This window comes from Phascolarctos cinereus, unplaced genomic scaffold, assembly GCF_003287225.1.
Source record: "Phascolarctos cinereus isolate Bilbo 61053 unplaced genomic scaffold, phaCin_HiC Scaffold_3;HRSCAF=262, whole genome shotgun sequence".
In the NCBI taxonomy this organism is placed as follows: Eukaryota; Metazoa; Chordata; class Mammalia; order Diprotodontia; family Phascolarctidae; genus Phascolarctos; species Phascolarctos cinereus.
Genome location: NW_027555736.1, coordinates 59,694,797 through 59,713,444, shown reverse-complemented (window position 1 = coordinate 59,713,444; position 18,648 = coordinate 59,694,797). Strand labels below are relative to the sequence as shown.

Genomic DNA, 18,648 nt, shown 5'->3' with positions numbered 1-18,648 from the left:
TGTATTAATTATTACTACATTTGCTTTATATTGAGTAACCATAATATGTCACAATTCTTCCTTTTCCCTATTGTTAAATAAGAGCTGATGGTGTCATTGTAATTGTGTAAATGGGAAGCATATTGATGAAGACTCATATGTAACTATAATAAGTATTAAGAATGTATTCCTTTTTAACAATAGAATGCTTAGAGGATTTGAGTGGTGTTCTAGTAATAGTGGCCTATTCCTGAGCATCCCAGAGCTGCCAATGTGAAGGCAAGTGTGGGTGTGAGCCAGATGAGAGAAAAAGTCAGGGACCACATGCCTGTTCATGAATTATACCACTACAGTGTCTAGTTGGCTGATCAACTGAAAAGACTTAGCAACATTCTAATGTCATAGGAAGGGATGGGGATAAAAGGGGGAGCATGATAGAAGGGAGAGTGGATTGGTGGAGGTGGTTGTCAGAAACAAAACACTTTTGAGGATAGATGGGGTGAAAAGAGGGAAAGAAGGATAAAGGGAGGGAATAGGGTAGAGGGAAATACATAGTTAGCAATCATAACTGTGAGAAAAAAAGTTTCCAGAAAATTTCTGTGATAAAGACCTCATTTCTCAAAAATATAGAGAATTGAATCAAATTTATAAAAATAAGAGCCATTCCTCAATTGATAAATGGCCAAAGGATATAAATAGGCAATTTCCAGATGAAGTAGTCAAATCTATCTATGATCACATGAAAAAAATACTCTAAATCACTATTGATAAGAGAAATGTAAATTAAAATAACTCTGAGATACCTCGTACCTATTAGATTGGCTACTGTGACAGAAAAGGAAAATGACAAATGTTGGAGGGGATGTGGGAAAATGGAGACACTAATGTACTCTTGGTGGAGCTGTGAACTGATTCAACCACTCTGGAAAGCAATTGGGGACTATGTTCAAAGGGCATATCCTTTGACCCAGCCATATCACTAGTAGGTCTCTATCCCAAAGAGATTTTAAAAAAAAAGGAAAGAAAAAGAAAAGATTTATATGTGCACAAAAATTTATAGTGATTCTTTTAGTGGTGACAAAGAATTAGAAATTGAGGGGATGACCATCAATTGTGGAATGGCTGAACAAGTCGTGGTATAGGATTGATGGACTGTATATTGATGGAATACTATTATAAGAAATGCTGAGCAGGATGCTCTCAGAAAAACCTGGGAAGACTTACATGAACTAATGCAAAGTGAAATGAGCAGAACCAGGAGAACATTATACACAGTTAACAGCAATATTGTACAATGGTGAATTGTGAATTACTTAGCTATTCTCAGCAACGCAATGATCCAGGACAATTCCAAGGGATTTATGAAGAAAAATGGTATCTCCAGAGAAAGAACTGATGGAGTCTGAATGCCAATTGAAGCATACTTTTTAAACTCTATTTTTCTTGGGGTTTTTATTGTTCTTGGGGTTTTCTTGGGGTTTTTTTTTTTTGGTCTGTGTCTTTCACATGAGTAATATGGAATTATGTTTTGCATGACTAAACATGTATAATCTATATCAAATTGTTTTCCCTCAGTGAGGGGAGAGGGAAGTAGAGAATTTGGAATTCAAAATTTTAAAAACAAATGTTAAAATTTGTTTTTTACATGTAATTGAAGGGGAAATATTAAATATATATGTATATATATATATATAGACACACACACACACACACACATATGTTTATGTATGAAAATTCCAAAGTCAGAGTTAGAGTCTAGTGAACTTCATGAAATAATTGGATGAATGCTTTTCCAGCATTAAACAGGTTAATTTTGATGAGGTTTGAAAGAGTTTGAAAATAAATGGTTTAGAGTTCTGAAAAGGAGATTTGAGAAAGAATTTTTGATCCTACTGAAATAGAAACAATTTAGGAATTTTTAAAGCAATGTTTCTTCGATAGTTGCTGCATGTTTCTTTTCTGCCAATCAATATGAGTATACAATAGGCTTCGTGAAATGCTTATTAATTGATTGATAGAAAAAGGATTATCTCTTTGCTTTGTTTTAAATAATTATACTAAAGGATTAATAATTTAGAAAATTTAAAGGAATTGATTTGGCTCTTTGGGTAATTCAAATGAATAAAAATGCTGTAAGGGGGAGTTGGCAATGTTACCACAAAGTTTTGAACATAAGCTAACTAAAAATAACAGACTACTGTAAAAAAAAAAGTTGAGATTTAAATACTGCCAATAATAATGATAAATCAGTAATTGATTGGGTTGAAAATTTTGTTGTAGTAAATTAGAATTTAACCTGTTTTTGTATGTACCCAATCTTCCAGGGTTGTTGGGAGAAGCATGTGATTGTGAAGCTCTTAGCATAGTGCCTGGCTTGTGTAGGAATTCAACTGGACACGGGTGCTTTTCCTAATTAGCTTGAAATGTTAACAAATTTGCAGATATATTTCAGGAATGCAAAGTCTAACTGAAAAGTCATAGACTAAACATTTTGAAATGCTTCTGAAAACAGGCCTTTGAAATTCCTTAAAGCCATTTTTAAAATGGCCTAGAAAAAGCCTGGCATGTGGTAAGCACTATATGAGCTACTGCTCTGTAAAAATACCAGGAGTTATAAGATAAATAACTTTCTATGAACTGATGAACTTGAAATGCATTTGACTAAATTAATATCACCTAATACATGTTGTTTTGATAAATTAGAAAATAACAACTCAGTCTTGGGAGAAATAAGTGGTAGAGTCCCCTTCCAAGTTTTCTGTTTGTGAGTTGTGAGATTTTAATAGCCCTGTTGACAGAGTATTGTGAAACTCTGCAGCATTGCTGTTTGAGAAACTAGAACTTCTCCCAGCCAAAATGGAAAACTGCACAGGCTGATAATTTGGAGAATCATGAAATTGTACCTTGTAAAGATTTCCTCTGTGTGTGTTTGTGTATGAACTTGTGTTACTGTATGTGAGTACAATACCTGACTCTTGTTAAGACGATGGTCCCCTATATAATGATACTAAGCTGAAGAAGTAGAAACAGGTTAAGCCTTTAAACAAGGCTAAACAGGTCTCTTAGGTCTGAGGCTGAGGTCTGAGACTGAGAATTCGAATTCCCTAGAATTTCTATCTCCAAGTATACTTTTTAGTTCATAAGAGGGTCATCATAGAGGGTCAAGGGCAAGGTCTATCCACCAATAAGACTTTGTATTTTGGTCTGCTCCACCTGTATTGTCTGGGTTATCAAGCACTATAAAACTAAGGCCCTGGAGGAAGTGGGCATCTCAGATCATGAGGAAGATCTGAGGTCCACTTCATTAGTGGGGGCCATGGATCCTTAAATAAAGTACATTGGCTCAGAGCTGCACCTCAGTGGTTTTTCTTGTAGATTGGACAATTTTAGGGTTCTCGTACAACTTAAAGTCTTCCAATGACCTTACAGACAAACTCATTCATTGATTCAATCAACAAACATTTATTAAGCTTATATTGTGGGCAGAGCACTACATTAGGTGCTGCAGGAAATTCAGTGTGTATATGCACACTTAGTCCAATCTGATATAAGATATTAAATGGTTTTTATTTTTGCACATCAGGAACTTTAAGCCCACAGAGATTGTGACTCTCCTAGAACAGTCACGAATGGTAACAGAACCAGATTTAGAACCCAACACCTGTGACTCTAAACTGAGCACTTCCCCACTCTACCACCTTAAGATCTCTGCCTTCTTGTGACTTATGCTCTATGGATTTTCCCTCAGAGCATTTTTTTGCCCCTGCCTTTCACAAGCCTACCTCCCACTCTGGCCATCCGGGGCTGCAACCATAGGGGCTCCTTTGAATGCTACCGTAACTAGCGTGGGTGATGCAAGTCCCCCTCACTGCTGCATCCACTCCAGGGATGGGTAGTGTTCCAAGAGGGCACTTCGGAGCTGGACTGCCTGTTGCTTGTCTCTGGTCTCAGTAACACAGGTGACCTAGGGTAGAAGAGAGGCGAGAGGTTTGTCGTCAAAGGTCACAGGTCCAGCCACGAAGTCTAAATAGACACCTTGCAAGGTCTTAGTGAACTTGAACATGCTGGTCAAGTCTCTTAATACCAATCACTTCCATTATCCTTTTGTTCCTAAGGCGCTAAACACTTGAGTCTTGTATCTGTGATAGAGCATTAGTCATTCCTCTTCCCATTTTATACAAAAGCAAACTGAGGCACACAGTGGTGAGGTGATTTGCTTGAAGTCTTCCAAGGAGGGAGGGTTGGGAATCTCATATTTCTGGTTATTTCTGGGATTTTCTTAGCAAAGACACTGGAATGGCTTGCCATTTCCTTTTCCAATGTTGTTCCCATTTCATAGATGAGGAACTGGGCAAATAGGGGTTAAGTGACTTGCCCGGGGTCACACAACTAATGAAAGTAGATTCGAATTCATATCTTCCCAACTCTAGGCCCATTGTTCTATCCACTTAACTATCTAGCTGTCCCAGAATCCAACATTTCTGCCTCTCAGTTCTCATGTATAACCACTAGTCCGTATTGCCTCCTTATATCTTTTTTTCCTCTCCTCCTTTCATCTCTACAAGATGTGCTTGTTTCTTCTATCTCTGTGGTGCTCCACACAACTCAATGTATATCCGAACGTTTACTCTAATTTGATAATGATGCTGGTGACTGCTGAAAAAGAGAGTAGAGGAGGGAGGGGGAGAAAAATTTAAAACTCAAAAGCTTATGGAAGTGATTGTTGATAAATCAAAATAAATTAATTTTAAAGATTTTTTTAAAAAGAGAGTAGAGGCAGGGGGAGCCCCATTTTGCCTGCCACAATCATGACTTTCTAGACCACTGCCACTCATTTACATCTGTCATTGTTTTAGTCAGAGCTGAACAGTTTTCCTGGTTGGAAAGAACATTACATTTCCATGATTTGGCTCAAGAGTCCTAAGATTTGCGTTCAGGTCCAAGCTCCACCACCTGTTAGCTGTAAAACGGGAGTGGAGTTTGCCCTACCAACCAGTGTGGTTGTGAGGAAAGGCTGCCAATCTTCAAAAGCTATGAATCGTAGAATCACATATCTAGAACAAGAAAGGATTTCAGAGGCCAGGAAGTTCCATCTCATTTTATAGAAGAGGAAATTCAGGAAGGGAGGGCAAGCAGCTCTTCCAAGATATAAAATCAACTTGCAAACTGGGGTGAAGTGGGTGTGCATGTGGAGAGAAAGAAGAGGAAGGCACAGAGGAAGGAGGAAAGCAAGCCCATGGGAATCAGACATCTAGGGCTGATCTTACACAGCATCACTTTATAAATGAGGAAATGAAGGCCCAGAGAGGTACGAGTGACCTGTCTGAGGTCACGTTGGAGGAGAACTGTGATACTGACCTAGGTTCACTGACTCAGCTCTTTCCACTGTACCAAGCATAGTCTCCAACCACCCTTCTTACCAAAAAGGAAGCTCGGAGAATACTCATGGACTGATGGCAGCACTCTACTGAAACTCAATGGTTCCTTCATTTTCTGATCCACTTATTTCTAGTGTTTGTCAACAGATTTTTATATTTTTATAAATCTTTATAGTTTTAAAATATTTTTATATTTTTATAATTTATCTTCTTAACTTTCCTCTGGAGTATTGCTTTGTGCATCACTTTTTGGACAGTATAATGAGGTAATTGTTGTTTTGTTGAGTCGTTCTCTGTCACGTCTGACTCTCCGTGACCCCGTTTGGTCAAAGATACGACAGCAATTTGCCATTTCCTTCTCTAGCTCATTTTACAGATGAGGAAACTGAGGCAAACAGGGTTAAGTGACTTGCCCAGGGTCACACAGCTTGTAAGTGTCTGAGGCCATATTGGAACTCAGGGAGATTAATCTTTCTGACTCCAGGCCCAGCACTTTATCCATAACGTTGCTGGGATTACTGAGGAGATATTGTATTCCGACTTTGTGTGCATGAGAAACAATAAAATATTGTCCCTATGTAACACATTTTATTATGTAACTTATAAAAAGAAAATGTCAACCAAGTTTGGGTGTTTTCTCCCCTCTGGGCTTTTTTTGAAGCTTTTAAAAGCTATGTTTAACTAGACAAGTCGACAAGGGAAAAAGTACTCCTAACGGACAACTCTTCCATTCTTCTGCTCATCTACTTCCTATCTCCTGTGAAAAAACAGCTCTTCTTGGACCAATGGCATCAATGTAGAACAGAGGAAAGAAGTTGCCCAACGTTACCCACAGTTAGGTAACAGCAGGGCTGAGACTAGAACTCAGGATTTGTACAAAGCAGATGGCCATAGATTGGAGAATGGCCAAGCAGACTGTGATACATAAACATAATGGCATACTACTACGTCAACTCCACAAAAGAATTCAGAGAAACACGGGAAGACTTACAGGAGCTGGTCTAGAGTAGATTAATTCTGCAGCTCAAGAAATAAACAGAACCAGGAAAACAATATACTCAATGACTACCATGTCAATGGAAACAATAAATAAAATTAACATTGTCTAATTATAATGATTAATTTAGTTTTAGAAGAAATAAGAAAATATACCTCTCCCCTTTCTTTGCAGAAGGTGGGTAAAGAACATTGCATATATTGTCAGACTCGGTTGATGTATTTGCTCATATTATTGATTTTTTCCCCTCCTTTTCTCTGTCTTTCTTTTTTTTATTCTGTGTTTCAAGGAGTAATTCCCTGAATAGGTGAGGGGAGGATATAGTTGGATATACTCATATGTATACACACACACACACACACACACACACACACACACACACACATATATATATATATATATAATATATATATATATATATATATATATATATATACACATATATACATATGGTTTTTCAAGCTATACTCGGTAGTGAAAGTTAAAAACAAAAGACATGAAAATTTAAACTTAAAAATAAGAGAACCCAGGTTATCTAATCCAAATCAAAGACCTTTTCTCTTAGGGATAGCTGGTAGAATTTGGGGCACAATGGATTTGGAGGTATGATTTCTGTCACTTGATGGAACTGGTGGCCTGTTGCCAAGCACCGCTCAGAAATCCCCCACCAATCCTATCCTTCTTACCTTTGTCATGAAGAGCTTAGAGGTCACAAACCCATGTTCCTTCTGAATGTCCAGCACCCTAAAAGATACACAGAGTCACAAGGAGAAATGTGCTGTGTGATCCATACCTCTCCTTGGTTGAACAGTCACCGTTAATGACTAAGGCTACAGCCAGCCCACAGTACTGTCTCATGCCCCTGTCCTCAAGATGGGCACAGCCATTCACAGAGCAGTCATAGCTCCTATTTCACAGTGGATAATACCTTTCCCAATGGAATAACCACCTGTCTTTCTTTGAACTTGAAGTGCAAGGTGATGAGCCAAAATAGAATAGAACGTCAGGACTGGAAAGCCACTAACACCCAGAGACGTTAAATGATTTCCTCAGAGTCACACAAGTAAGGGTGTCAAGAAAGTCTGTTTTAAGAATGTCTTTTGACTCCAAAACCAGAACTCTTTCCACAGCAACACATTATCTCTGATCCACCCAGTCCATATTTCAAGTTAGAGACTTGTAGCGTGTCTCCCATAGTCCATTAGTCAGGAATATTTTCCAGGCCTCCTTTCTAAAGCTCAAAGGACATTTGGAAATTATGCATGATGCGGTGGAAAAAGCATTGACTTTCTAGGCAGTGAACCAGGGTTTAAATCCCCGGCTCTGCTACTGTGTGTCTTGAGACAATATACTTGTTTTCTCTGGGCCTGAGATTCTTCATCTTTAAAATGAGAGAGATGGGATTATATGACCCCTAAGGTCTCTTCCAGCTCCCTTGTTTCCAACCTTCCTGTGCACCCTGCTCCCCATTCCTTCAAAATCCATCCCCACAATCCCCAAAGACCTAGTTTCTAAGTAGATTCTATTTCTTGGAAGAGTGATTTAAACTTTAAGATACACTCTTAAGAGTTCAATGTCCCCTCCTTAACCTAGAGAATGATACAAGTCACCATTTCTCCTAAGGAAAACCATCTCCCAATTCAATCCTTCTCTACCAAGGGTCCATCCCACCAATTTTCCATAGTGTTCAGAGAACACTCATAGACTTAGTAGAATATAAATTCCTTGAGGGCAAGAAACTGTTTCTTTGCAATCTCTAGCAAAAAGAAAGTAGTTGCAAAAAGAAAGTACTTTATAAAGCCCAGGTTGAATTTAATTTAATTTAAAATGGGTGGAAAGGTAACCCCTTTGATATTCTAACTGCCTCAGGGTATAATGGTTCCTTATTTCCAACAAACGGAGTGATTTAAAAATCAGGGAGAATTCCCTGGAAACCTGCATAATTCTTTAGCCAGAAGGAAGTGAAGCCATTCTGTGTAATCTGAGTTTTCCAGGACTTAATTTCCCCACTGGGTCCCACATCTCCCTCTCATTTCCCATCTATTCATCAGCCCCCCTGGATTTCTCTCCTTCCTAAGACAGGAACCCTATCCCCCAGCCCAGGGTGCTCTGACTGGGGTACTCGGCCATCTAGAGCCACATCTGAAATTACCTCACAGCCTCTCGGTCCAGGATCTCCAGCAGCGTGGCGATATCGCCTGCACTGTCACTCAGCCAGAGAGAGAACTTGCAGGTCTGACCATCCAGGGTCAGAGCCCTCTGGATGCATTGCTGTAGGAGGCTCAGGCTAATGTTTCCACTGCACAGGACCACAGTCACTCTGCAAAGGGAGACAGCAAGTGGGGAAGCCCATGAGGCCAGTTTAGGGCTCCCTCTTTCTAAAAATGATGAGTACCTTAAAGATCATTATGATTTGATTCAGGCACTGCTCAATTGCCTATAAATTAAGTGATTGTAGTCCATGGTCATACAGCTAAATTCCAGAGGCTCTGGACTTCCAAACTCCAAACCTAGCAGACTACTACCCACTGCCCCACACTGCCTTTCATGGTTGACATTGGCCAATTATAATTTGGATATGAGCCCAAATTCAAGATTTGCTATGATGTGGTTCCTTACCTCCCAAAAACTCCCCTTCATGTATCAGCTGAACTGGACTATTCATAACTTCTTATACATATCCCCCAATTTCTCACCTCCACCTCCCACCCTGTGGCTCATCCCTCTTCCTGGCATAGCCTTTCTTCTAGTTCCAACAATACAGTTCCGGGCAGCTAAGTGGCACAGTGGATAGAGCACTGCCCTTGGAGTCAGGAGGACCTGAGTTCAAATCTGAATTCAGACACATAACACTTACCAGCTGTGTGACTGTGGGCAAGTCACTTAACCCCAATTACCTCACCCAGGAAAAAGAAAAAGAAAAAGAAAGCCAACCCTTGAAGCCCAGCTCAAAAGCCAAATCATGAAGCCTTCCCTGATTCCTTCCAGTCCAAAGTGTTCTTTTGTTCTTTTGAATTCCTATAGCACTTGGTTTATACTTCTCTGATGATCATTATCACAGCTAGGTATTCTAGGGTTGTGTGTGTGTGTGTGTGTGTGTGTGTGTGTGTGTGTGTGTCTATATCTTATCTATCCCCCCTATTAGATTGTAAGTTCTAGGGTTTATGTCCTCAACAGCTTTGTGGTTGCTGTTCAGGTTTCTTGGCAGAGACACTTGGAGTGATTTGCCATTTCCTTCTTCAACTCATTTTACGATGAGGACCTGAAGCAATCAGGGTTAAGTGACTTGCCCAGGGTCACACAGCTCGTAAGTGTCTGAGGCCAGATTTGAACTTACGAAGATGAGTCTTCCTTATTCCAAGCCCAGAGCTCTCTCCACTATGGTACCACCTAGCTGCCCCCTCAAGAGCTTTGTACCTCTTTCCAAAGACTATAGTGACTTGTGTATAGTAGAAGTTTAATAAATGTTTATTGAATAATAATGCAAATAAGAAAATGCCCTAAGTAGTAAATGTATTTGTTTCTACAAGCTTGGGCTGACCTAAGCACTTAAAAATGAACTGTTCCTAAATCAGCCATCAGACTCTCACTGAGTCAAGTTCTGTCCAACTCTGAAACATCCTAGACTTGTTGACTGAGTTTGACTCCAAGTGCAAGATGACAAGTCTCTCTACCAAGTCATCAGTGTCCAAGGATGAGGTTTGTTTTTCATTGACTGCCACTCCTCCCCCCGCCCTGGAATGCAGACAGTGGACTTGCCAGCAAAGTTAGCTTCTACACGACCTAGTTGTCTGCTGGCTGGCTGCAGAAAGGGAGCTGTCTACGTTAGACTGTCCGGTTCTTACTGAGTTTGCTTCAGCTAAGATGCATTTCTGTAATCGCTGGCATGAGTCACCACTGTCTCTCTTGGACTGAGAAATGGATGGATTTCCCAGGACATCAGTGAAACAGGCTATTGTTCTCATCGAGCAAAATGGAGATTCTCAACGTCAGCAGCTGCTTAAATCTAAGCTCTCCTCTCTAGAGTTCTGGATTTGGAGGCAGAGAACCTGGGCTGGAATCCTGGCTTTGCCTCTTACCACATGTGTGACCTCAGACAAATCTTTCTCCAGAACTCAGTTCTCTCATCTGGAAAATTATTTTGTTGGATCCTAGAACCTCTAAGGTCCCTTAGGATTTTGTGGTCCTTTTTGGCTTGTACCCTCTGCTGTGTAGATAGACTGGGCTCCTCACCTTCTTCCCAATGCACTGCACATTCCAACCTTGGTGACTTTTCGAGTCCTTCTCTCTATAATGCCTAGAATGTCTTCCCCTATCATCTCAGCCTGTCCAAATTCTACCCATCCTCCCAAGCCCATTTCAAGTCCTCCTCTATGAAGTTTTTTCCAACCATTTAATCTACAGTCATCCTTACTTTACACCTATTTTTTAAAAAATTCTGCTCATTTATACATGTCCCTGTGCATAGCACACAGTAGGTGCTTGATCAACATTTGTTGAATAAAAGAAGCTCCCCATTAGAATTAGCCAGGACAGAACCCACCTAGAACGATCAGAAAAGCGTGCTTGTTAATCTGTAATTCAAATGGGCATTAAATTCCTACCATGGGCAAGGCACTAGGGACATAGAGGGGAAAAACCAAAAAGGTCCTGTTCCTGGAGTTTATAACTTACCATGAGCCTCACCTGGCTCTTCTCAGCTCAGAGGCACATGGTACTCTTACCCAGAGCTCACTTGGTAAAGTCAATCCCATTGAGGTATTCGAGACTGGTGTGTTATCTTTTTCAGGGAGTATTTTATTTTATTAAGGGGATGAAGGGATGGGTCAATATCTGATCCAAAAGAATATTAGTTAGCATTCATATTGTGCTTGAAGGTTTGCAAAGCACTTTATATATGATCCTCATAATGACCTATAAATTTACAGATGAGGAAACTGAGGTTAGGAGAGGTTAAATGACTTGCCCAGGATCACCCAAGTAGTAAGCAGCTGAGGCAAGATTTTAATTCAAGTCATCTAGACTACAAGCCCATCAGTCTAGCCACTGTGCAACATAGCTTCCTCTTATCTCTATGGGGGAGATTTCTGGCAATATTGGGGCCAGGAGAAGGAAGAAACATTCACAAGGAAAACCTTCTAGGAATGCCTCAAATAGCACCTTGTGGCTGGTCACCTGATATGCCTACTGAAAGACTCTGAATTGGATATTCTCATTAACTTTTTTATTTGTTTGTTGTTGTTTTTTTTTTTGGTGAGGCAATGGGGTTAAGTGACTTGCCCAGGGTCACACAGCTAATAAGTGTCAAGTGTCTGAGGCCAGATTTGAAATCAGGTCCTCCTGACTCCAAGGCTGGAGCTCTATCCACTGGGCCACCTGGCTGCCCCATGTTCTCATTAACTTTGAGGGATTTGTTTAATCTCTAGTGTTCATATTCTTGCCTCAAAGGTAAAATGTTGACACTTTAATCTCCTTTTCAAAGAGAACTGGAGAAAGCAAGCTTTGACCAGAAAGCTTACCTTGCCTGACCTTCACAAATTCACAATCAGCATTGCCTCACAAGCTCTCTTACCTGCTGATTTACCTGCTAATTTACCTGCTAATTTACAAAGGGCAATGGGGAATTACAGCACTTTACCAAATCTGAATGGTTCTCAGTTAAGGGAGAGAGCAGATGCCTACATCAGTCATATGTGGTTATAGGTGGTAATGGAAGAAAAGGAGGCTAAAGTAATTAGGGGCTGGTTGTGGGTGATAGATCTTTAAAGACAGGGAACCCACCAATTGGGTTAGGGGAATGAGCACCTTGAGCGAGGAGTTGCAGATTAGCAAAGACTGATAAAATAATGAGAGGAGAAAAACTTAAGCCTGAAGCAAGGAGTCATCTGGCCCCGTTCTGAGAAGGAGTCCATTTCCCAAGCTGTATTTATGTAAAGCTGGATCTTTTCCCCACAGTTTATCTTTGCCCCAGATTCTCTTGAAGGGAATTTTTTCATTCCATAATAAAAGATCCCATCAAAGAGATCAAGATCCATTGAAGTTTCAAAGTTCATAGTATTTGTTTAGAGAACAAACAGGAGTGGGGCAGCTAGGTGGCTAAGTGGAGAGAGAGAGAACCAGTCCTGGAATCAGGAGGACCTAAGTTCAAATATGGCCTCAGACACTTGACACTTACTAGCTGTGTGGCCCTAGGTAAATCATTTACCACCACCACCCCCATTGCCAGAGAGAGAGAGAAATAATAGGTATGAATTTATCTCTTCTACACATCTAGAGTCCTTGAGGGCAAACTATATCTTAAATAACAGTGTTCCAATAGTGTCTTGAACATAGTAAGGGCTGGATAAATATTGATTTGATGTTGACTGGTGGGATGTAAATGAATGCTGGCCATCTGGGCTCAGCCAGAGCACATAGGCAACCACAGATGCATAGGTTTTTCAGGACTTGGTCCATCCATTAGGTACCTTTTGCCCTTTAACTCTGGTAACTTCCCAGCCACAATAGCAGCTAGAGCAATGGCTCCTTCTGCGTCTACTGTGGCTCTCTCATACTCCAGCAGCCTCAGCATGGAAATCAGAATGTCTTCTTCCCTGCCAAAAGGAAGGATGAATACTGAAGAAAGAAGCAAAAGAGACAGGACCCCTTTCCCTTTGTGATGGCTGCAAGCCTCCCTCTACGTAGGTGAGCTATCTAGGAAACATACGTCACGGTGACAATCTTGTCCACAAGCTCCCCCATCAGCTGCAGGGTATTTTTCCTGGAGCATGACTCACTCAGATCTGTGGAGAAAAAACAGATATGCCCTGGGTTAAGGAGCTCCCTCCCAAAGTTCTACTAAGGAAAACCACAGCTAACTTTAGCGGCAGGGAGATCAAGGGCAGAGCTCTCTGCCAAGCACCATAATAGCCTTTGTCCAAGGAAAATAGCCAAAAAGCCCTAAATTGGGAAGAGAGGTATCAGGATGCTCCCCCTTGCATGGGAGGAATCAGGTTAGTGTAACACCTACAGAAAACAGACACTCTGGGCCACGAGTGTGAGGCTGCTCTTGGGAAAGCTGTAAAATGGGACTAAGAGGAAAAATCTGTCGGACTGCCATCTAATAACTTTCAACTTTAACTATTCTTGTGACATTGAGGCACTAAGCTTTACTGTTTTACCATCGTTCTAAGACTTCAGGTAATATAGCACCCTCTAAATTCAGTGTCCTAAGACAAAATTCTGATTGCCCTACCCTGATTACCCCTCTGGTCAGGTTCTTAGGGAAAAGACTGGAATTTATGAGCTTCTGCAGAATTGAAAGTACGATAGGAGGTGGGTTGATACTTGGTGTTAACCAAGCAACAATATTGAATCAAACAGTTGGCTTAATAATTAAATAGGAAACCTATGAAAGAATATAAGCTCTTTGAGGACAGGACAAACAACTTTATTGTTGCTTTTGTATCCCAGGAAGCAGCATTGCCAGAAGCTACCCTTGAAGCCAGGAAGACCTGGCTGAAATTCCCGCTCTGGAGCATACTGCCTATCACAACTCAGGGCTCTGGACAACACTCTGAGACTCTGAATGGCAGAGAAGGTGCTGACCTGCATTGATAGAAGGAGTTTCCTCACCCACACTGTACCAGTGGTATAGTAGCTGAAGTCCATATGCCCATCACAATCCTAGAGCTTAGCATGATGCCTAACAAATAGTAGATGTTTATTAAATGCTTGTTGGTTGAGTAATCAATTGGTGTGTGAAAGGCAGGGGAATAATGGACAGATCCAGGAGCCAGGGGAGGGCCCTTGTAAAATCAAGGTCTTCAGGGGGTCAGGAGGGCTCCTACCTCTATAGAACACGTGGCCACCCCAGGTCTGGCTCTCTACCGGATGGCTCATCTTCAGAGAATGTTTTACAACAGGGAAACTCTCAGGTTGGACACCCTGGGGAAAGAGAATGGCATCAAGTGACTGGGAGAAGTGCAGTTCCATCGGGAAAATATTGAACTAAGGAATCCAGAAGCCTGGGTTCTCATCATTGCTGGGATGCATGAGCAGGAAAGCATTATCCTCATCCACCAAAGGACAGAGCTGGAGGAGATGATCTCAAAGCCTCTATCAGCCCTAGTTTTCTGCATGTCCCCCTCTTTGTTTTCTTCCACTTTCCTTTCTACATTTTGTTCTCTCTCCTGTGCCAGTGAAATACCTGGGGATTGATCAACTCTGCCGTGGGAGGTCAGAGCAGGCTGAGCTCTGGTTGTACAAGCACCACTGAATCTCATAGCAAAACCAGTAGCAGTGGGAGGAGGTGGGAACTTACGATCACAGAGACTTGGGGGTTCAGCTGCTTCAGTGCAGCTGCAGAGCCTGCCAGAAGTCCACAAGGGCCTCCAGCAGGGAACACCACTGCATCCAGGTTTGGTACCTGCCTGAAGATTTCCAGTCCCATAGTGCCCAGACCAGAGAGATATTCAATATTGTCTCCTCTGCAGGGAGATAGAAGAAGGTATGAGTGAAGGAAAAGAAAAATTCTATCTCTCGATCACTGGAAATTGGTTCAACAAATTAAACAAACATTTATTAAGTATCTAGTAGTATTAAGTAAGTAAGCAAAGTAGGGGCTTCTAGGTGGTACAGTGGACAGAGCATGGGGCTGGGAACCAGGAAGACTCATCTTACTGAGCTGAAATCTGACCTCAGACACTTACTAGCTGTGTGACCCTGGGCAAGTCACTTAACCCTGTTTGCTTCAGTTCTTCATCTGTAAAATAAGCTGGAGAAGGAAATGGCAAACCACTCCAGTATCTTTGCCAAGAAAACACCAAATGGTCAAGGAGAATCAGACACAGCTGAACAACAACAAAAGTTTACAAAGAGCTTTACATACATGACCTCATTTGATCCTAAGAATAGTCTTATGGGGTAGGGGCTATAATTTTTCTCACTTTCCAAATGAGGGAACTGAGGCTGAGAGAGATTAAGTGACTTTTCTAGGGTCACAAAGTTAATATACATGTATACTAGTATACACAAAGCATGTATAAGGCATGATTTGAACTTACTTCTTCATTCTAACACTTCATCTACTACACCACATAGCTTTCCTCCATCTAAGTATAATACAAAATAATTTGAGGTAGGTAAAAAGTAGGAGTCTTCTGGGACCTGGGAAAGTTTCAGAAAAGAAAGAGATCTTAAGGTGAACAGTGAGAGAAAGTAACAAGTCTCAAAGATTTCCAGAGATGAGGAAAAACCAGATTTCAGAGGTGGGGATGATTTTCTATAAATGCATGGAGGGAAGAGTTATGAACTCAGGGATAACTTAACCCAATTTGCCCAGAATGGGAAGTGTGTGTACCAGTAATATCAAACAAGCTGGAAAAGTTGGAAGGATCCAGATTTTGGAAGACCTAAATGCTAGGCTAAATCATTTGTATTGTATCCTAAGAGCTTAAAGCAAAGAGGTGCTGTAGTAAACTATGTGCCTTAGAAAGATTGGCAGATGTGTGGAGAACACGTAACTGTAATAAAGCTAGATTGAGGATTAAAAGCAACAGATAACACTTTGTCTCTCCAAAAACCATTGCCTGAGAATCCTTGGGAAATGAGAGAAACTGGTCAAACATCATTGCTCTGTGTCAGAAATGGGACCTTTCATTGTAATAACTTTGTGGAGTCTGTGTCTCTTCAACTTATCTGCGAACAGCAGCACTATTTAGCACTGATGCTTGGGGAGAGACTCCATCTGCTTCCTGGAGGAAAACTTGAAGCACCAATATCTTTGGTGTTTGGTTAGTGGAAGCCTCAGTTAACTATAAAAAGTCCTTCACTAAACATTGTTAGGCTCCATAAGTTTTGCGAGTATTCTGTCTTACATTTTTCTGGTGTGTCCTCTGACCTGGCACAAAATCAAGCACTTAAGAGAACATTTGCTGCTAAAATGGGCAGAAGAACTAAACTACCCCTCCTGCCCTCAAAAGCCTCTTTGAGCCATAAACCAACTTTTGATCAGACATGAAGTTGTCTCCCATTGAGTTAGACCATCAATACAGAAATCTGGGACAGACATGGCAGTTTCACAGTTGCAGATTTGACTAGAAGAAAGCGAGCTGGATTAGGATCAAAGCAGTGACTAACCACGATTCCAGAGGACAAATGATGAAGCATGCTACCCACCTTCCAACATGATGGTGATGAGTATGGAATGGAACATTTTTTAAATATGGCCATTTATTTTATTTAATAGTGCGTATTTGATAAGGTTTTTGTTTTTCTTTTTTCCCAGTGTATGTAGGTGGTGTGGTAAGAGAGGAGGTAGAGAAAGTAGATTTTGTTCATTAAAAATAAATTTAATTTTAGAAATAAATTATATGACATAATAAAGGCTAGTTATGTTATGAGAATACGTAATAACAGGTAGGTAGCTTGAGAGCTTCACGGGTTCCCATTAAATATAAAAAAGCCTACAGAGAGATTCCCAATGTAGTGGGCAAGCATTTCATAAGAAGAAGGTTGTGATCTGCACAGAGAGAGAGGGAGAATCCCCATTGATCAGATCATGCATTAACTGAAATATGAAAGTATAGTTATCTCTCTATTATATTGTAAGTTCCTCAAGGGAAAGCACTATGTATTATGTAAATTTTGTATCTGTTCCATTGTCTAACAGTGTTAAGCATATATAATGGACACCAAATGAATATTTTTGTAAAGAAGGGAAAAGGGCCCAGGGCTTGATTCGCATGACTAAAGTTGCCAGCTAAGGAGTGAAGCATTCTTGGTTCTAGAATAACTACAACCTTCTGTCTCACAGTCGAGCCGGATAGACTCCAGGTCTGGTCCACTTACTCCTCTAGGTAGAGATAATCATTCTTCTGAGCTAGCTGTTGGGCGTGACTCCGTGAGTCTTTGGCCGATCCACCAAAGGTGATCACTACAGCACCATAGTCCCGACACATCCTCACCCTGGTCACAGAGGTATTGGTGGGCATGATGACAAATACTGGGATCTGGAGTTCACTTGCATGGTAGGCAACTGCCATGGAGAAGTTGCTGTCAGAGGCAACAATCACTCCCTTTCTCTGCTGGTCCTGTACAAACATACAACCCTGTCAGCTTCTGTCTGGGTTAAAACCTACCTCTTAGAAGCAACCCTGTTTGCCATTTCTTCATCCTTACTCTAACCAGGTATGACCCCTGACCTCTATCCAAGAACTCCAAACTCACCACTTTTAGGGACTGGTTACCTTGGATGGAATATATACAAGCCTGAATTTGTTCTCTTGTTAATTCTGTTCTGCCCCTGAAGCCCCTGCAGATCCTATGAATCCTGGTAGCTTGAACCTTAGATCCCTCCTTTGTGCTGTTTTCCAAGATCATGCCCTTTGGTTATCGACTACCTAGATTTTGATTTGTTCTAAGATTCTCCAAGTATCCCAGGTGTAGAGTTTAAAATTTTCCAAACTACAATAAGAGAAACAGAGGCAGCGCTCTGAGCCAATGGTACTTTATCAAAGGGTCCATGGTCCCCTCTTATGAAGTAGACCCCAGAGCTTCCTCATGGTCTGAGATGCTCCTTTCTTTCAGAGCCTTATTTTTATAAGGCTTGGTACCAGATTTGATGCTTGAACATTCTAGAGGGGCTACACAAAATACAGAATCCCATTGGATGCTTTGAGGGTCAAAATATGCTTCGTCGGCTAGAGATGGCATATCAGCAGGGGGGGTCTTGAGTTGGGGGAATCATGGGGCATCTGCACTAAGTAGTCATACGATGGTCACAAGATGGTCACCTGCTCATGTTGGACGAGGGAAAGTGGTCTGGAAGTACAAAAATTAGTTGGGGGATTTTCTATGTAACTGAGTCACCTCCGCCACACTGGCCTTGGTCACCATAACAAGGGAAAACAAAGGGGGAGGGTCTCTAGTTAGCTTCCTATGATTAAGTAAGTGAATTTACAATCATAGCTCACAGCTCTGGGGCCTAATATATAGAACATATAATCACTACTTCTAGGGAATCATATCAAATTGGTTAACAGTGATTGGACTAGAGTAGGGTTCCAATGACTCCTTTCTCACACCAACTAATTAGGTGTCAACCTGAATTCTTCACCCTCCATATCCCCCCTTACTCCTTGCCCCTCCACCCATATCCAATCCCTTGCCATGTCTTGTGCATTTTAGCTTCCTAACAGCTCTCACGTATTCTCCCTTCTCTCCTCTGACATTGCCACCATCTTGGTAAAGTTCCTCATCTCTTCACATTCAGACTATTGGAATAGCCTGCTGGTTGGTCTCCTTGCCACAAGC

At 41.2% G+C, this 18,648-nt stretch overlaps 1 protein-coding gene across 1 annotated transcript in view; it reads right to left on the bottom strand.

Moving 5' to 3' along the window:
* Nucleotides 1-3,425: 3,425 nt before the first annotated feature.
* Nucleotides 3,426-18,648, bottom strand: part of LOC110221504 (L-threonine ammonia-lyase-like) — a 36,115-nt gene continuing 20,892 nt past the window's right edge. Inside the window, 8 exon segments of the mRNA XM_021006193.2 lie at nt 3,426-3,943; nt 7,041-7,098; nt 8,507-8,674; nt 12,822-12,947; nt 13,061-13,136; nt 14,184-14,280; nt 14,657-14,822; nt 17,185-17,426. Coding sequence (XP_020861852.2) covers nt 3,845-3,943; nt 7,041-7,098; nt 8,507-8,674; nt 12,822-12,947; nt 13,061-13,136; nt 14,184-14,280; nt 14,657-14,822; nt 17,185-17,426 — 1,032 coding nt within the window. The 3' untranslated portion in view covers nt 3,426-3,844.